Consider the following 19,332-nt stretch of genomic DNA (forward strand, 5'->3'; position numbering starts at 1 on the left):
AAGGGACGCACAAGGACACACTGCAGTACTCCTTCATCGTTCGACGTCCTGTCTTCGTGCGCGTATAAGTCTCCAAAGAATCATGTACAACCAACTCGCCCAAAACGTAAAACTTCTGATTTTTCTTCGTCTAGGCTAATTTGCCAAAACCTTGGTGATGTATCTAATGTTGAAGAGTACTTTGTCCCTTGCAGGCGGGGAACTACATCTTATTTTCGCATATAATAGTGCGCCCTCAGTAAGGCCTTGTGCAAATCCTATATAAGGACCTAACAAATGCGTCATTGTCGTTTCTAACTGCTACGACCACGTGGCTTCACCGGGCAGTAGGTTTGTATATCTTTGCAATGACGAGGTCGTGCTCCACTTCATTGAGCTCCTGTTTCACGCGTTCGTGAAGAGCAACCGCGACCCTGCGTGCTGGCTTGACGATTCCTCGTGCTCCTGGCTTGAGCTCAATGTGGTAGGTAACACCCTTCAGTTCTCGGAGGCCTTGGGATACATCAAAACCTGCGCTTGGGTCCCGACTTGGCGGCTCGTCGACTGAGCGTACGCGGGATATCAGTCCCACGCGTTCTGCAGTATTGCAGAACGCGTGGGACGTATTGCCACCGATCGTTATTGACACGGACTGGGGTACGATAAAAAATTCCGTTTGACAACTCTGAGCCTTGCAAGAAGTAGGTAAAGTGATCTTCTGCAAATATGTTTGCTTGTGACCAAAAAAAAGGCGCGCAAGGTGGTCGAGCACGGCTGTGTCGTTAGTTTTCGGAGCGTCGTCTCAGTCATGACACAGCAGTTTGGTCCAGTGTCGATTTTGCATGCAATCTACCTCTGCGCCCGCAATGATTGCCGCCGACCAACGGTCCTCCCTGGCGAGAGCATACGCTTCTAGCGCGTGCAGGAAGTAGTCTTCAGGTCCTAAAACAACCTGCCTGACTTCGCGTGCAGTTGATCTTGACTTCAGTTGACCTCAAATCTTTGTCCTGTCTGACGGCACATTCGAGCGAAATTATTGCTTCTTCCGCAGTTGGAGCGTTTGCCCTGAGCCGCACATTTCCCATTTTGGAGCTTTTCAGGACCGCAGTTGGAGCGAGGTTTTGCATTCGCTTGGATTGCTGCGACTATCATTTTGGCTGTTCTGGCTCTGATTTATCGAAGTTGTTCTTTTGCTTGTTCCCGTGCGCGACACATTTCTACCGCTTTTGAAAATAACGGGTTGTCCAAGAGGAGCTTTTGCTGGAAGTCTTTATCTCTGATGCCGAGAATTATTCTGCTTATTATGCCGAGCTCACCGAATTCGCATCTGCTCGCGAGCAGACGCGAGTTCCGTGAACCAGTCATTGAAGGACTCCTTCTTGGTCCCTGGAGCCATATCGGAATTCGTTAAAGGTTAGGTTCTCAGACAGCTTGTAATAGGCCTCGAACTTTGCTAAGAGAATTTTGAAGTCTTTCTTCTCGTCTTCGCTGTCAAACTTGAAGGTTGTCACGGTGCGGCATTATTCGATTTGGTGAAGCACCGATCACCGGGCGCCATAAGGTCGTGGAAATAGGGACCGGCGAGCAAGACAGTTACTGTCGGCCACTCGGGCAAGCGGCCGAAAGAAGTCGAAGGCAGGTTTAGAGATTATTGTCTTTTTGTCGTCGGCGCGACCGTGACGCCCCGACATTTTTTTTTTTTTAGGAACCAATGTGTATTCTCTGCCCCGTGCGCGCATTGAGAAGCTTGCTAAGAAAGCAGGGGTCATGAATACTCCGAAATATGTGGTGTCTCTCTCCAATCCTGTGTCCACGAATTGCCAACAGCGACGTATGGCCGGCTGCCGTAGTTTCTCCTGTTTGTGAACGGACAATGGAGGCCCGCCACGGACTCAAGGGTGTGCGTGTGTGGTGCAATACAAGTGCGCGACCTCTAACAGCAGAGGGGAATCACCCGTTCCCTCGCCCCTAATTAAAAAAGGCGCGGCCAAGACCTTGCGAGTAGCCGGGATACAATTGGGTGAACTTGATTGGATCGTCACCAATATCTGCTGTTCCCCAACACAGGGAACTAGGGAAAGGAGAACTTATTTAAGCGCAGGTTTTAGACCAAGCTAGGCAGTCTAGAAGCTGAGCCTACAATCTGCTGAGAAGCGTCAAGGAGCTAGTACCGTTCAATATCGCCTGGGTCGCCTAGCCGCGTGTGAACTGCGAGTTACTAGTTGACGTAAGAGACGACAAACCAACGTCTGCGACGAAGCTCACGGTAGTTACCCTCAAGTTAGCTCAAGTTAGCTCAAGTTGCTCAAGTTGCTCAAGTTGCTCAAAGGAAGACGTCAGACCTAGACTCCCGGGAAACCCAGTCCAGCAATCGCATCCACCGCAACGACATCGGCTTGCCAGCGTTCGTCGGGAAAGCTCTGCCGTCGATTCAAAGCTTTATGGACTTGCTGCTGCTGCCCGGCCATGCGTATGCCATCATTTGTTTGTTTTGAACTCTGTTTAGTTGAGCACCGTTAAGTGCGCTTTGTGTAGTGTTTATTTTTATATCCACTGCTATCTGCTCATTGTATTTCTTTCGTCTTCATCATCGATCTAGATTAAGTGCATGTGTGTTAGAGTTTTTGTGTTTCTTTTAATCTTTGTGTCAGTCAGTCGATAAATATTGTTGTTCTGTCTTTCTCCCGACTCTGACTCCTTCACTGTGTTCTTGAGTACGGAACGACCAACCGGTTTGTATACCCCGTCGACGACTTCGCGCCGACGGCGAACGGGTGACAAGCCGTGAAAAAGTATAGCACGTTCGTCTCGCATCTTCGCCTATCGTCATCAGAAAAGTTGCGGCACGAACTTCCTTAAGCTGCTGGGTCAGGCCCGTCGCCGTAGCAAAAAGGTCAAACTCACTTTTCCACACGGTCCAGTTACGAAACGTGCCGTGGTGTCGAGTGACCTTGGTAGCTGTAGCAGGGTCGACGGCATTCTTGCAATGGTCCTTTGTGGTCGGTCCGTAGATTCATCCATTGCCAGCTGGTGGTGGTAGAAAAACGATCCGCTGCCTCCACTTCTGACACCATGTAGACAGCCGAGCAGCAGGAAACGAAAGAACACCTTATCATATGGCTTTACCGCTTGAGACAGGAGTATCTGTTCGCAGGCAGACCAGGCTTGCGCATGCGCAGTAACAGTATTCTTGATGACGTTCCCGCTGGTCACACTCGGGGCATTACATAAGGGGTGAAAGTAACGCAATAGATAATTCATGAGGATGACCACGTCGTGACTGCATCAATGAACGTTGATGAAGTGGTGATAGCTGCGATGCTGGACGGAAAGCCATCCCAATCGATTGTTGTACGAGGGAAGAAGGATGACGAAAAGGTAACAATAAGGGCCCGAAGGCGAATGATATGCGTGCAGGTGGCGATATGTAAGGGGCGTGTTGGGGAGCTGTAGAAAAACTAATGAAATAACGACATACTTGCAATACGACGGCGACAGGAAAGAGTTTGTAAAGTTCGATTTTAACTTAGATACGCTGACTTCATAAATAAAAGTATGGTGAATGTATAAACGTAGTAGCTCGGTTCTGTATGATCCCATGGTGTTAATGAGGCACATGTGATGAAGGTTCCAAATGGCTGCTGAGTACTCGAGTTTGTACACAATAAGGGTCATATTAGCTAACTTCACGCAATAGGTGGCGCTACGCAAATGACGTCTCAAAAACATAACGTTCTGTTTGCGGATGAGATGTTATTTACATGCGGACTTAACTTAATATTCTCTATCATACAAGCAATTCCATTGGCTGAAAAAAAAACAATTTCGGAGATTGTGGTCATGGAAGGAGCATGAAATGCAGGACCCTACGCATTAGATTCTGCGGTAACAACAGACAAAAAGCGATGTTAAACATGTCACCGCATTCAGTGTCTACAATAATTTCACCCTGGTCATCGGAAATACTGATGTTGCGACATGATGGTGGGTTGATAACCTGCGCGAATTTCTTGGCATTGTATAGGCATTCGAGGCAAATTCGGGTGGAATAAGCTATGCTTGCGCTGGCGAATGGCTGTCAGGTAGGCCCGTTCCACTCCGTAGCGTCGTTCCCATGAGTGGGGGCTAGATTTTAACTTAGCAAAGCGGAAAAGACACTTTGTTTTTGTTTTTTTTCAAAGTATTTTTAGCGCTTTTGTGAACCATGGTTTAATAAAGCTAAATATGTCCCATCAGACAGAAAATCCGATGTGACCAAGCGATGGCACCAAAAATCAACATCAGTGACGTCATCAGCGTCTTGTGTGACGTCACTAGTAATACAGAAGACAGTAAATGGTATAACAACATTAATTAGTAGTGATTATGGGTAATTCATGTGAATTAAGGTAATTAGAGTAAAGTGAATTAAAGTTAGAACAAAGTAGGGTGAGGTGACTTAAGGTGGAGTAAAGTGAATTAAGGTGAAGTAAAGTGAATGAAGGTGAAGTGGGTTAAGGTGGATTAAAGTGGATTAAGGTGAATTAAGGTTAGTACAAATTAAAGCAAGGTAGATTAAGGTTGGTACAAATTAGAGCACGGTGGATTAAGCTATAGTTGTGAAGGACACATGACAATGTATGACGTCACGTATCGCGGACGTAACCAATGAATTACTGATGTCATAATGCTTTCTCATTCAAATCACGTAAGAATAGTTAAGTGACTGTCAGTTTTAACGATTACCCACCGTGGTTGCCTAGTGGCGTTGGTGTTGCGCTGCTAAGCCCGAGGTCGCGGGTTCAAGTCCCGGCCACGGCGGCCGTATTTCGACGGGGGCGAAATGCAAAAACACCCGTGGTACGTAGGTTTGGGTGCACGTTAAAGAACCTCAAGTGGTCAAAGTTAATCTGGAGTCCGCTATACGGCGCGCCTCATAATCAGATCGTGGTTTTGGCACGTAAAACCCCATAATTTGTTTTACGATTTGCACGAATTGTAATTAATTAAATGTAGTATTTTTACTACATCATTCATTTTGTTTTGGAATAACAACCAGTTTTCTTCAATAGAGCAGATAATAAAACCCGACGCGAATGTTTCGTAATATGCGTCCAGTTCGCGTTGTTTATAGCGGTATAATTTCCTTTGTCGCAGAGCCTAATTATTTTATTGTGGGTTTTACGTAAAGAAGGCGTGAAGTTAAAGGTGGAGTGAATTACTTTAAGGTCACTTACCTCGCGAATGAAAATGCGGGATAAGCTTTCAGGATGCGCAGTATGAGGCCTAAAATGTTCGCTGAATTGTCTGTAGCGCATGTTGGTTGCTCAATTAGCTGAGTAAGGTTAAAATTAAGGCGTGCGTTAATAATAAATTCATTAGCATCTGTATGTCTAGCGTTTAGGCTTGATAGATTAGAACTGTCGAGATCGGGGTAATTGCAGCCCCGAAGTAGCAGGATGCTCGCACTGGGGTACTTTTTGCGTAATTGATTCAGCATGTTATAAAGATTATTGGGAAAGTTAGGATTTATTTTAGAAGGCCGATAGCATACACCTAAAATAACTAGTTGTGTCGTTGCGCGGCATAACAGCCACTAAATTTCAAGCTCAGATGCGATGTTTGTTTTGAAGCATGTGAACTGTTTGTTAATCGCGGTGAGGACACCGCCCAATCTACATCCCTGCCTTCCTTTGCGGAATAAATGTATGTTGGGTAAGTCAGCCAAAAACTTTAGTATCAGAAATATCGTTCGTAAGCCATGTTTCTGTTAGTACAAGAAGATTGCTTTGAGATGATAAGACAGGATTCGAAACGTGCTCACGCTTCGGAAGGAAACTTCTTACGCTAGCAAAGATAAGACTAAGCGACAGACCTGGGTGAAATGTCTGTTCGAATGAGATGACTGTCGATAGTGACGTGTTTTAGCTGTTAGCTATGGTAGTTCCTGCACGCTCTGTGATGGCTCATCGTATACGTATCGCTTCGAACCAATGAACAAAGTTTCATATCGGACGAAAAACGTACGAGACTTGTTGGAAAAAACAAGCTTCTCGCGCGCGTTTCGTACTTTTTGAGAGAAATATGCGCTAATGCTAAAGCTAGTGCCCTTGAATTTATGCCGATTTCATAGGATCTCATCTTTTGCCTGAAAAAAAGGGAGAACTGGACAATGATCGAACGATTATTGACAGAAACATAACGCCCAAGACGGCCGCACGTTCAATTTTTTGGGGGGGTCTAAGGTAATGTTTAGTAATTCAGAGCAGTGGCGAACAATGATTTCTCCGTAACGCGAAAATGATTCAGCAGAACTGCAATCAGGAAGGCCCTATAATAACATCTTATTGCACCAGGAACGGCTTTCTGCGTAATCAAGCTGAGTTTCAAGATTGGTGACAAGGTGAACAGCATAGGCAGAATCGGTTTGTATACTTTCCAGTTGCTGCTGCAAAGGTTCGAGAAGCTGCAATTACGTTCAACTGCTGCCATGCGGTTACTGAGGTCTGATAGTGCATTAGCAGTTGCCAAAAGTTGCCTTTTTAGACATTGTACTTCTGAAAGCAGCTTTGACTGTCCGGCAATAAGCTTTCGCAATTCACTAAAGCTTCGCATTACATAGATTCCAAAATTTGCGTTGGATCTGCTTTTCTTTTTTTGCAAGCGGGCGGAACGATAGTCACGCATTTAAAGTGACGTGACCATTACTTGCAGTAAAAGCTATCCTTAACGCTGGACTTACTCTAAAAGAATAAACCTAGGTCACGGTGGTGCTCGAACTGTTTCCTCATTGTCTTGCAAAGACGACGTCCAGCACAGAGAAAAAAGCTATTGCACCACGGTACCTTCGCTCTTACGGCACTCCCTCTGTACTACGCGAAAGGAACAACGCACGGACAACAACTCTTTTTACTTTCTTCCCACTTTTTTTCCTTTTTTTTCAGAAGAGTTTTAATATTCAAAACTATACACGAAAAATGTTTCAGCCCAATGGGCAAAAATTAACTACAACAACAGTACGGAGAACAACGTGGGTTTCCTGCCTCCACCGCCCGTTTGTTGTGCGAAAGCGATGTTGGCTTAGCGGAGGAGCCCCGAGTGGCCAGTCTGCGCACGCGTCACCACGCCGGCGGTTCTCCTACAGAGGAGGCTTGCCGGTCAGGTCAGGGTGAAGGCGTGATCCCTGTCGCAGACGACCTGCTGGCAGCAGTGCGGGTAAGAGCCCTTGAGCGAGACGAGATGGCAGAAGCTGTCGCAGTGCGGGCAGTTCACCGCGGGGCACCTGCGCACCAAGGCGTCATATTCGCTGCTGCCTGCGCACAAGGACATGCACCGCGGCTAGAGCGTATCCCAACGCGCTGTCTAGCACGGTAGCTCTGGCAGCAGCACGGAGAGAACAGGTCACCCGGGAAAGAAAGTATGTCGCGTGCCAAGTTCGTGAGTAATTGCATTAACGTAAGTCGACGGCAGCAACCCAGACAAAGACGTTATATATAGAGCGTTGTAATTGTACAGCCTCCCGGAATTTTCATGCGAGCGTCGGCTGCACGGAACGTCAGCACCTTATAACACCCGCCGTGGTTGCCTAGTGGCTATGGTGTTGGGCTGCTGAGCACAAGGTCGCGGGATCAAATCCCGGCCACGGCGGCCGCATTTCGATGGGGGCGAAATGCGAAAACACCCGTGTACTTAGATTTAGGTGCACGTTAAAGAACCCCACGTGGTCGAAATTTCCGGAGTCCTCCACTACGGCGTGCCTCATAATCAAAAAGTGGTTTTGGCACACTGTAAAAAAAATTTGCCTTACTTTACAGAAAATTTGCTGGTAATTTGTGACCGAACACTCTTCCGTAAATTAAGAACGGTCATTTCCGTAGTACGGACAACTGTAAAAACAGAGACCGTAATACAAGATACGAGTGCTTCTGTATCTAGAAAACGGAAGACTCTGTATTCTGAATCTGTACTATAACCGTTAAAAAACAGGTGCTTGCCGTATTCAGAAAACGAAAGACTCCGTATACTAAATCTGTACTATATCCGTTAAAGTACAGGTGCTTCCCGTATTTCATCTTGCAGAGCATATCCATTCGAAGAATGTGCCATCGGGCACAAAATTGCCCAGGACGTGCGAGAGTCGACCGAATTTCATTGGTGTGCTATTTGCTGGGATCAGCCGTGCCACCATCTGCGTTCGGAATGTGCATACGTGACCCACTGTTTTCAGCGGTCTTGAGCAGAAATGCAATTTGGTCAACGCTCGCACTTCCAGGGTACTTTTGTCCACGATAGTACATCTCCTTTAATGCAAATGTCATGAAGGCAGCTCATAGTCAAAGCAGCAGGTCACCATTGAGAAAATTGTCTTGCCAACACACTGACATGGCTACAGAGATAAAACACTTTGCACTTGGTGATATGAATGCACTGCATAGCATATATACAAAAAGGTGCAACATTTCAGTCCTCAAGTTCTTAGATCACAGAAGCAACTTTATTTTCTTCAATCACTCGTCTTGCACTTCTTCCTGGTGAAAGTTGTTCTTGACTCCAAACACTTGCAAGGATAAACTTGCTGCTGTTAGGAGAAACAAATAGTATTCGTGAATATCCATCCTAAAGAAAGCGGCAAAAAAGTTTAATCACAGAACACGACAAAGCAGTAACTTCTGTGTTAGAAAAACAAGTAAGTAGATCAACATTGTTGGCACAAGGGATGTTGCTGTAGCCAACATTTCGACATAGGTGCTTGTCATTAGGGTAGCAAATGTTTTCCTTGGCTGTGTTGTGGGATTGTGCATATCTCACTGGCCCCTAGCCACATTGGGGGAGAAGTAACTGGTGCATATAAAAGGTCAAGAGAAGCCAAAGTGTTAAAATAAAGGAAGGAAGGGTGTGCTTAGCAGTGGTGATTGTGATGGAGCGGGTATGAGCAATGCTGTCAGTACTTGCCAAGAGTAGGGGTGACCAAAACAGAAAACGATGTACACATGTATGCAGTCATTAATCCAGTAGAACCAATCTTCCCAGAAGACAAAATAGGTATCAAGATAAACAGTTTGCACTTTTGGAAAAGGAAAACGAAGAATTAAGGAAAATAAATTTTGTATCAAGATGCATCTGGTTAAGATCACTGCAAATGGCAAATGAAGGCACATTATGAATATATATTTTGTTGAAAGCCGATGAAGAAAATATATATTAACCAAATATTAAAAAATAGGGACATTAAAATTAAACTGGATATGACCATAAAACAGTAAAGAACAGCCTGTGGAAAAAAATGGGATGGATAATATAACCAGGTGCAAGATTGCAAAACGTCGAGTGCTGTTTATATTCATGCTGCTGTTGACAGCTTCAAGTTTCCGTCTTCCTGTGGAACCTTTGTCCTACTTGAACAAGGAAATGGGTAATTTTTTAAACAAGCCAGTTCAAATGCAGTTCAAAGCTTCAGCGGTGTTAGAATGAAAGAAAATATTATGGTCAGTTCTCCGGCTCATCTTGAAACTTATTGTGCGCAACAAACAGGGACGAAGAATAGAAGAAACACAATGTTAAGCGCTCGTCCTTGTGTTTCTTCTATTCTTCGTCCCTGTTTGTTACGCACTATAAGTTTCAAGATGAATTTGTTCCAACTAGGCTGACTCGCAGTCTTGCTTCAGTTCTCCTGGGTGTGCTTTCATTCACCAGTTATTTCCACCGGTGTAAGTTCAAAATTTAATGGTCTAAATAGACCTTAGCTCCTGGCAAACCATTAGCTGGTCTTTTTTTCAACACAGATGCCTGCACATTATATGTGTTGGCAGGAGTGCTAGCGAACTACATTATACTTGTTGCCACAACCAAAATGAAACTTGGTAACAGTGATTGAAAAAAAAAAACCAGCATTCCACAATACTGATTTAAGTCGTCTGGAAAAGTTGCTTAAGTTAACGTACACCCCCTACTCCACCAGACAATTATTCACCACACTGACTCTCATGGTGTCAACCATGCTATTACAACACTAGGCATCAAGTGAGGAGAATTAGGGGATAAGAGGGCACAATGCTTTTTGTTAGAACATCAAATGTGCTTTACATAAATGCTACATTCCAACTAACAAAGGAGCAACCGGTTTGTGAGATAGTGACCAATGCATACGAAAGCTAATGGCATTCTGTGCAGCAGAATGTTGACGATGAGGTTTTATGCGCACAAGTGTACTCTTTCACACAAAATGACATCCTGCACTCAAACCTTCTGCCAATATTAGAGTTTGAAAAACACCGTAGTGGAAAGCAAAGAGTGCTAAATTTGTTGAAAATTACTAAAAATTATTCGATTATTCATTATCCTTACTGTTCGTTAAAGATTCACAGATTGTTCCCTATGGGTGCTGTAAACAGGCACCCTGCTTTTACAGTGGTAGCAACAATGATCTGTGGCACAGACAAGAATAAATGCTCATGAAGTTTATGCAAGAGTATATCCTACAAATTACACCCCATTTCACATTCCAATATGGTAGAAGAGGAAGACGAAAAAAATTACTTTCTGGTGGAGGATGCATACCCCAGAATAGAAGAAACAAGTGTACCCTAACCATTGCTGCTGCCGATGCCTGTGCACTAGCAGTTACATATAATATGGCAGTTACAATTGTTTTTCCACAAGCACTGCAAGCTGCGGCCAGTTTACCAGTACACAGCTGTAATAAATTTAGGGCAAGCTAAAGCTCTATAATGGATTTATCTCATATGACACAATTGGAATGCAATGCTCTGCAAATAAGTGAAGCGCGATGTGCCATCCCATACAATGAAACACCTTTGAAGAATCTGAATCACCACCCGCACTCTTAGGCAAAGTTACACCCTTTGGAGTGCCCCTTCTGCCACACAACAATAATCGTTATTTGCCTTGATGCGTTTCCTTTCTTGAAGACGCCACGCCCGCTACTTTGTTGTCGGGAATGCTATCATGCTGATAACGCGCATGCCGTTCGTTACTGGAAAGCACAGGGCTCGCAGCGTTAAAGAAAGAAAATGCATAAAGGCAGATGACAATTATCGTTGTGTGGAAGAAGGGGCACTTCAAAGGGTGTAACTCTGCCTAAGAGTGTGAGCCGTGACGAGGAAAAAGAGTGTGTTCTGTGTAAAGTAGTGCACCTGTATAACCTAAAGCTTAGGAGAATGCATTTAGTATGAGCTGGGAAGGTCCCTAATTTTAATTGCACACAGTGAAAACCTCCATGCAGTTTTCCAAAACGCAAACCCCCTACCTTTTTGTTGTTCAAACGTAATGACACGTAGTGCCATAACATGTACATTATGGGTTTCGTTCCCAAACAATCAAAGTGTATAGCACCACCCTAAGTGTTATGTGCCTTCTTGTTAGTGTCGAATGCTGCGATCGGCAGAGAAACGGATTTCTGGAGCAATATAAAGTATTAGGTACTGTGATCTCAGTTCTTTCACTGCTGTTTAAGCATTATCAGGTCCTAAAGTAAAGAAACGAGGAATAAATACATGCATATTTTACGCTACAACCCTCATAAGTATTTAGTAGTCTGGATTATAAAGGATTCCAGATTTACAATGCAGGACAGATTTTATTCCACTGAAAGAATGGCATTATGCCAATGATTCTGCATTTGGTGCTATATTTATTTGTATTTAGTTCAGTTGGAATGTGTGTGTATCGTCAGCGATATCGCTTGACATGTTTTATATTGACTGTTTTCTAAATTTAGGCAAATTCGTATTCGCAAATAACCTTGTATGACACCAAGAACTTGCTTAGCAGGAGTATTTCTAACATGTGCAAGATATGAGGCTCTTGAATGCATATCTCAGCCTGGGGTACACGCCGCCCCCTAATCTCATCAGCAAGTTTCTGGAACTCATCTACGAGGTTTCTTATGATGAATGTAAAGTTGCTTGAATGGGGGAAATAGGGAATTTATAACAGGTGAATTATGCAGCATAAGAATGATGTCAGCAAGAAGCAAGCATCAAGAACTATAAAATGAAGACTATAAAATGCAAGAATTATTTGGGATGATTTAAAATTCTGGCATTGGAACGAAATGTATTTCAATCTATATATAAACTCTGATTATTCACTCTACTACCACTGCCTTCATTAGAAACATTCATAATCATTATCCTATCTATGCCACATCATCCTAGCTAATATTCAAGCCTTCATAAGCTGCTTTTTTTACTGCTAATTCTCTGCGGGAAAGAGGTGTCCGTATGAAGACTATTAAGACCATATAATATACTTATTACCCGTTTTTGATAAATGATAAGGGAAAAACTTCACACCAAAAATGCATTGAGCTTGAGCAAGTTCTGCGTTTGATGCTGTTGATTCTTTTTTTTCTTTGCCATCATTGACCCACCTGTTTAGCTAAGTAGACAGAAAAGCTGCAGCAGAAAGGTGGGGGTGCCAAACCAGACTTGTGCCCCAGGGGACCTTTTCACGGTCACTGGAGGAACTGCCTGTGGCCTCGGCATCTTCCTTGAGGGCCACGGCCATGTCTAAGAAACCTTGTCTCCACAGGCTGCACAAAGAAAGATAATTTGCTGAGCTAAGTCTTTTTCTTAAAAGAACCCATTTAAGTTGTATTCGTAGCTTTGCACCACAAAACTGACACATGACTGGCCACTCAAGACACTTTATGTGTATTCGCAGGCTTATTCCTTGGAAAAACACTTTTATGTAGCACACAATGAGTAACAGTAACAAAAAAGTGTATCAGGAGGCTTTCATATTGCTCTACAACTTTTCATTGACACATTTCATTTAATTATTTGAGATATTTAATAACTAATTAAGAATTATGTAATTAAGCAGAATGCACAATATAATCAGAGTATCTCCAGGCGATGGCAAACATTACCTTCATTTTGTCTAGTTACATCGCATTTACATATTTCTAAATCTTGGTGCATGATAGTTAAGACACCCTGTAGATCAAAAAACAATATTAAAATTTTTATAATCATCTCTTGCGTGTTATTGGTGGCTATGGCTGCTTCAAGTTATTCTTTCAGTATGGTACAAGCAGTTTTGAAGTGAAATTGTTTTGCATCGAGGGCATGTAATCTAGGCAATCAAGCAAAAGGTCAAGTTGTGTTCACTATTCAGATGCTTAACTAAGAAGCTGCAGGAAAAGGAAACAAGACACAACACCTAATAAACAATGCAAAATTTGAAAATTTAAACTGAACAAGAAACCAGTTTTTGAAAACACAGAAAAAAAGCCAGCAGCTTACATCGAATACACCCTTGCTATGTACTCCAAGTGAAGTTGTTACCGCAATGCTTGGGCACCATATGAACGTAACAATCAACAACTTCGAGCAGAATATTAACACCGATGAGAATAAAAAAGAACTTCAACATGCTCACAATATGTTGGCCATTTGCAAGCAAACAGCAGCCTTTTTGGGCACCCAGGTTGCCTGGTGCAAATCTACTATGCCACAGTACTTGCGTTACCCAGTACCAGCCACTTTAAAATGCAATGTGTTCAGAACCCTTTCCCTCTGTTTGTCTGCTTTGGAAACAGTTTAACATGTGTTCAGTAGGCGTCGAGAAAGGGGACAGAAAACACTGTGCACCACTGATTTCTAACATGTTTCGCTGGATGCAGCACACCGCACCGGATGCAGGTGAAGCCAGTGGAAATGCGATGTCATGCAGTCGCTTGTCCTGGAAGCGGGGCATATGGTGGACTAACTAGTGCGTGCGATCAGATAATATTGCTGCCGAAAAACTTTTCTTTGTGGTTTTTCACATTTTAGGAGGTCTCTACATGTCTGGTAAGCACTTTTATGACAATCTGAACCCGTATACGATAGTGTTCTCTTACATCAAGTTTTTTCTGATTTACCAGTGTTTCCATTGCACGCCACTTATGTTAGCGACACTGTAGACACTACAATGGAAAAATTCTGGACACCTCGAAACACTGCTTGGGTAGTTTATGGCACATCAGGCAGGCATGTTAGGGGAAGAAATGCTACACACCCGTGCAACAAAGTGCTGCCGCAAAGTTGTCAAGCACCAACTTCCGGGACAAGGCCAGCTTCAGTCGAGGGCGCTCGATGTGCTGTTCATCCCCTGTAGTAGAGATCAGTGGCGTGGACCCTTTTATACTGGCTGTCTTTTCTGGTCGGAACCTTGGCAACAGCTTCCACCATACTTTTTTTGAACCTGCAACATGTGCAGAGAAAGTCACATCACTGTGCGTTGATTGTATGGCTTTATTGTGCTACACATTCTATCAAATCATTAAAAAATACAGTTCACACATTTTTACTTCTGTATATAGACAGTCTAGTTGCTATACACGCGAAGCATTACCATTCCTCTGACAGAATGCAACAATAGAAGCGTACACTTTAAAGCTACACTAAAATTTAAATTGATGTGACACCATATGAGCATACAGTATGCTTACTGTATGCTTTAGCCCTGTGTCAAGTAAAAGCTAATTGTCAATCATTTATGGTGTATTTCTACTTATTCTGGGTCATCAAACTGTACAATCAATGTTCCAAGTTTACACAATGTTGGCTTTTGATTGCCTATGTGATCCGTTTCCTACTTACGCATGCAGTAATCCCACTGTATTAAGGAAAAAGAGAATAGGAAATGCCGTGATAATCTTCTACATTTGATGAGGGCAGGAGCAATGACTAATAGCATGTGGTTGAAGCTACATAAATACTCAGTTTTCACACAGCTTAATTATTCAGCAAGTAATAAAGAGCTATCCTGTGTGCCTCTGCATGACCAATAAAGTCTGACTACTTGACACTGCACTAAGGCTGCCGCTTGGTACTGTTCGGCAGTTCAGCTTTAGTTTTCTGATATACAGAACTGTTTAGGTACCAGTAGTTTACTTTGCGATAAAATGGAGCTTGGAGCACTGGTCATTTGCACATAAATAATGCGACAGCAAATATAACACAAGGATAGGAATATGGGTCTCTTGGAAAAAGTGCATACACATTATGATTATAATGTGATGTGATGCCACAATGAAACAGAAAGCAACGCATAGAAGTGGACGGCGCTTCCATGCCACCAAGGTTATTGGACAGACAGTACTTCAGAAGTGCCCGCAACACAATGTGTTGGCGGACTAGTTGGTGTGAATCCATAAATACTTTGTTAAGCGCAAAACAATGGACACAAGAAAGACGACCAGCACAAGGCGCTACACTCAACTGACATCACTTTATTGCGTCGCTCCTTTATAAATAGTAGAATGTAGAAGAACATCCGCAGTGAGCACCATGTGCAGAGACCACCAACAACCAATCACAAGAGCGTACTAATGCGACGGGATCCAAAAAACCATATTGAGCACTGCACAAGGTTAAAGAAGGCACACTAATGCACTGTGACCCCAATGACTGTATGAAGAAAGCTTCCGATAACTCTCAGGCGGTGGTATCACAGCACTTTTTCAAAATCGTAGTATCACGAAACATGGCTTTGCACTTCCATATTTTACAATGTTGAGCCAAATGGGAACCTGTGCCTGTTGGTATGGATCGCTTAGGTTCGCAATGTTTCGTGATGCTACGATTTTGAAAAAAGAGCCGTGATACCACCGCCAGAGAGTTATCGGAAGTTTTCTTGATACAGTCATTGGGGTCACAGTGCATTAGTGTGCTTTCTTTAACCTTGTAAAGTGCTCAATATGGTTTTTTTTTGGATTCTGTAGAATGAGTGTGCTTTTTTGATCAGATGTTGGTGGTTCCTGCACATGGTGTTCACAGCAAATGTTCTTCTAGATTCTGCTGTCTACAAAGGAGGGACGCAATAAAGTGACGTCAGTTGAGAGTAGCGCCTTGTTCTGTCGTCTTTCTTGTGTCCGTTGTTTTGTGCTAAAAAAGCAATGATGTATTCCTTGTGTGTGTTTGAAGACAGCTCCACACGCAGTAGCGTATCCAGTATTGCTGCCCAGTGGCTTAGCTCGCCGCAGTTTGAAGTGCCACAAAACATAAGGAGAGAAACCTGCATTATAGTCTTGTTGCAAACAAGAATATAACGTGAAGTGCATTCTGAGGCCAGAAACTATAAAAAAAAATGTCATGATGCACCGCTGTGCCAGGTTTTATAGCAGTCGTTTTATAGTTTATAAAACTATAAAAAGTTTATAAACTTTTAAACTTATAAACATAAACTTATAAAGTTTATGAACTTTATAAACTACTATAAAACTATAAAAGTTTTATAGTAGTTTTATAGTTTATAGTTTTATAGCAAACATTTAGTGTAAATATGACACTATGATGGTGCACAATGGTGGTAATCTGTAATAATATAAAAGGTGCCTTAATGTTACAACAAAAGCTGACATTACTTAATAATAGCCCTGTAAAATTTAGCATGCAGGGGCACCGCTTGGTTAAACAATAGTGATGTATTGTCTATGTACACAAGTATTACCCACGCATTTCTGCCATTGTCTAAATGGCATAAATGAATGAGTAATACTTGTATACATAGATATTACATCTCTATTGTTAAACCAAATGGGTAAACTATGTCTGCCTGACACAAGACTAGAATTAAACCATAAATTATATATAGTCACCCTAACAGTAACACCTCATTTGAACTTCACAGTAAGTAGACGCCTGTTGATACCAGCCTCCCCCAATGCTAAACTGTGCTGCATGCTCTACAGAGAAATTATAGTGGTATCACTCAACTCTGAAGCAATTCAGGACTGCAGCACTGTAGAAGACATCTACAAATGTCCCATTTCATGTATAACAGCCTGAATTGCTTGCACATCTTACCAAGTGCAAATTAAAATTTCTTTTTGTTTAGCATTTTTGCCTGCTAGACCACAATCCAATGTCATCAATATATTAACATATTACCTCAAAGAACCTAATTTGGCTTATAGATTAACACCTTTGCATACTGCCCCAGCTGCACTCTGTCATATGCGTTGCAATCATAAAGGAGTGCTGGTCCACCAGCACTCCAATGTCACTAACAGTGATCACCTACACAGCTAAGTAAACGGTCATGATTCAGGTGGCAAATACCTATGAGAAAAAAAAAATCCACTCACCTTGAGAGCTATAATACTGCAATCACTTGAGAGAGATGGACCCATTGCAGGCAGCAGACCTCTTCTCAGCTCCAGCACAACAGCAACTTGCCTTTCAGTAAAAGAAAAGGATTGATTAGTAATGATAAGTTACCTTGTTTTTGCTGAGTATCAATACAATCCGACTTTCATGCATATCCACTCTCCGCTTTAGTAATACAACTGAATTATTCGTCAAATAAAAGAGTCTATGATGATACCATTCGCTTCTCTTGTATGTCCAAATTTTTTCGCACTGATACCCCGTTTACTGCTTGCTTAGTGGCACGAATGCCTTGACTGCCCAGACATCATTCGAAGGAACACGTCTTGCTGCACCGGAAACGGTGCAGCAAGACGTTTTTTTCTGGTCACAATTAAAACGTGCACCCAAGCAAGAAAGTAACGATCACAGGTAGTGAGCGACTGCTATTGCCTCGAACGTTTATTTCCGTATTTTAACAGAAGTTCTTGTATCGGATACAGTATGCTCTCAAGCCAATACAAGCGTCAATACAAGAGCTCAACGGAACGCAGTTTTATTCTACGCTTTTAACGCGAGTGAACAAAAGGTTAGAAGTACCTCACGGAAATTGCGATCGAGGCAATCGCGCTACGACTGGAATCGATCTGAAAAGATAGGTTGATCCCTTTTCCCATTCATGCGTGAATTTTGCCCTAAGACGTTGCATAGTGGTCTTTTGAAACAATATTTCTGTTCGCGACACCGGCTTACCACACATCATTTTAACACCTACGTTATGCAAACCAAATAAGATTAAAATGGGCTTACCTCATGAGCAAGTTACGAGCGCGCGTAGACTGTTGAACACCCGTTGAGAGCAAGCAGGCTATCCGTGTCCAAGCGCATACGTGCTCCCAAACACAGGACAACTTCTTCGATGCCGCAGCGAGCAGAGTTTTGTACACGAAGTGAAAGACATCCAGCGCAAATATCTCCGCGCGATGACGGCAAATAACGAGCGCACAAGCGTACACAACACAGCAACAAATTCGGAACTTTGCCAATTCGAACGTGCCGAGACCCAAGCAGCGTAACCATCCATCGTTTCTGTTCTTCGCTCCCGATGCGTCAATCTCTCTTCCTTGGGGTCTTGCTCCACCCTTGAGTACAAATCAAGAGATATTTACGGCGAATTAACAACATTTACAACACGACTCGAAAAATGCCGGCTGACTACACATGTGCTGTCCGTCTGCCACTCCTAACGGACGCGCAGCGCGAGCTGCCCCCTGGTGCCGCACTCTGAGCGCGGAGAACCGAACAGAATCGGTTTCGTTTTCGCATTTGTGCTCTAGTTACTGGAACTGCAATATAATTGTTTGACAATTAATTGAATTCTAAAAGAGGAGAACGCTTTCTCTCCCACAAGTTAGTGCGTTTTATACAAAGGGAGAGAGAATTCAAAAGGCAGAAAGGCAGGGAGGTCAACCAAAGCATTCGCTACTGGCGATAGCAAACCCCTGTGCTACAATGAAGTGCAAAGCAGTGCACTGCGATGCGTCCATAAGCTCGAGTACAGTGATAATTTGGGCGGGTTGGTGCATGTAATGAACGGGTAAATAATGAGTTGTGTCATAACATTACCCATGCAAAAAGCACGTGGAACTAATGGTGTTGCATTCTAGGTCAAAAAGAAATAAAGCTTGAATCGTTACATCTTGACACTGGGCATTCTTTCTTTCCGAAATATTTTTTTCTTCTTTTTGACAGTATACACAGTACTAGCACGGTAATAGGTCCTTCATCTTCAGTCACCTTCCAGTAGTTTACATACATGTCGGTGCATGTTCGCGTTCTTGATTCTACCGTACAAGAACGAGCGCGCTTACCGGTCTTGTTTCAAGATGAAGCACCAAATGTTTGCGATTACATCTTACCGCAAGAATTAACACATGAACAGTGAAGATTATGCGTAATCGATTTGTCTCAATGAATGGGCAGTTATTGTCAGAGACGAGATATTTTGTAAATATCATGGGAATGAGTTCAACCAACTACATTGCAGTTCAGCAGTGCTCTTTGACACTTGGGTTAATTGCTTGCCGCATTCGAAAATTTCCTCCGACCGTTGTACTTGGATCTATAGGCCACCAGTCCCCTTCGAGACCATTTATTGCCAAATGTAAACGCAGTTACGGTCATTATACCACTCCCTGCGTTTCGGTACTGATTTAGAGTGCGCACAATTTTTGGCGTATAGAGCACCAATGTCATTCCCAGTGCACCAGCACCT

The 19,332-nt window shown here is 43.1% G+C and overlaps 2 protein-coding genes and 1 long non-coding RNA gene across 5 annotated transcripts in view; all 3 read right to left on the reverse strand.

The window, feature by feature from the left end:
- Positions 1-19,332, reverse strand: part of LOC135916549 (luciferin 4-monooxygenase-like) — a 148,690-nt gene that overhangs the window by 90,916 nt on the left and 38,442 nt on the right. The window contains exon 1 of one of the 3 annotated variants that reach the window (XM_070528126.1): positions 2,884-3,086. The exons of the other annotated variants lie outside the window; for them this stretch is intronic. Within the exon in view, the coding sequence (XP_070384227.1) occupies positions 2,884-3,000 (117 nt within the window). The 5' untranslated portion in view covers positions 3,001-3,086. Of the gene's footprint in view, positions 1-2,883; positions 3,087-19,332 lie in introns of those variants that run through there. 3 annotated transcript variants of the gene reach the window in all.
- LOC135916567 (complement inhibitor CirpT1-like) overlaps positions 6,863-19,332 on the reverse strand; it is a 29,307-nt gene continuing 16,837 nt past the window's right edge. The window contains exon 3 of the mRNA XM_065449993.1: positions 6,863-7,240. Coding sequence (XP_065306065.1) covers positions 7,117-7,240 — 124 coding nt within the window. The 3' untranslated portion in view covers positions 6,863-7,116. The remainder of the gene's footprint in view (positions 7,241-19,332) is intronic.
- On the reverse strand, positions 7,787-18,292 carry LOC135916568 (uncharacterized). The gene is made up of 5 exons (XR_010568976.2): positions 17,868-18,292; positions 17,057-17,147; positions 13,984-14,169; positions 12,350-12,511; positions 7,787-8,536 (listed from the first exon to the last, which is right to left on the reverse strand). It is a non-coding gene; the product is annotated as an uncharacterized lncRNA (long non-coding RNA).

The sequence above is a fragment of the Dermacentor albipictus genome, chromosome 1, assembly GCF_038994185.2.
Source record: "Dermacentor albipictus isolate Rhodes 1998 colony chromosome 1, USDA_Dalb.pri_finalv2, whole genome shotgun sequence".
In the NCBI taxonomy this organism is placed as follows: domain Eukaryota; kingdom Metazoa; phylum Arthropoda; class Arachnida; order Ixodida; family Ixodidae; genus Dermacentor; species Dermacentor albipictus.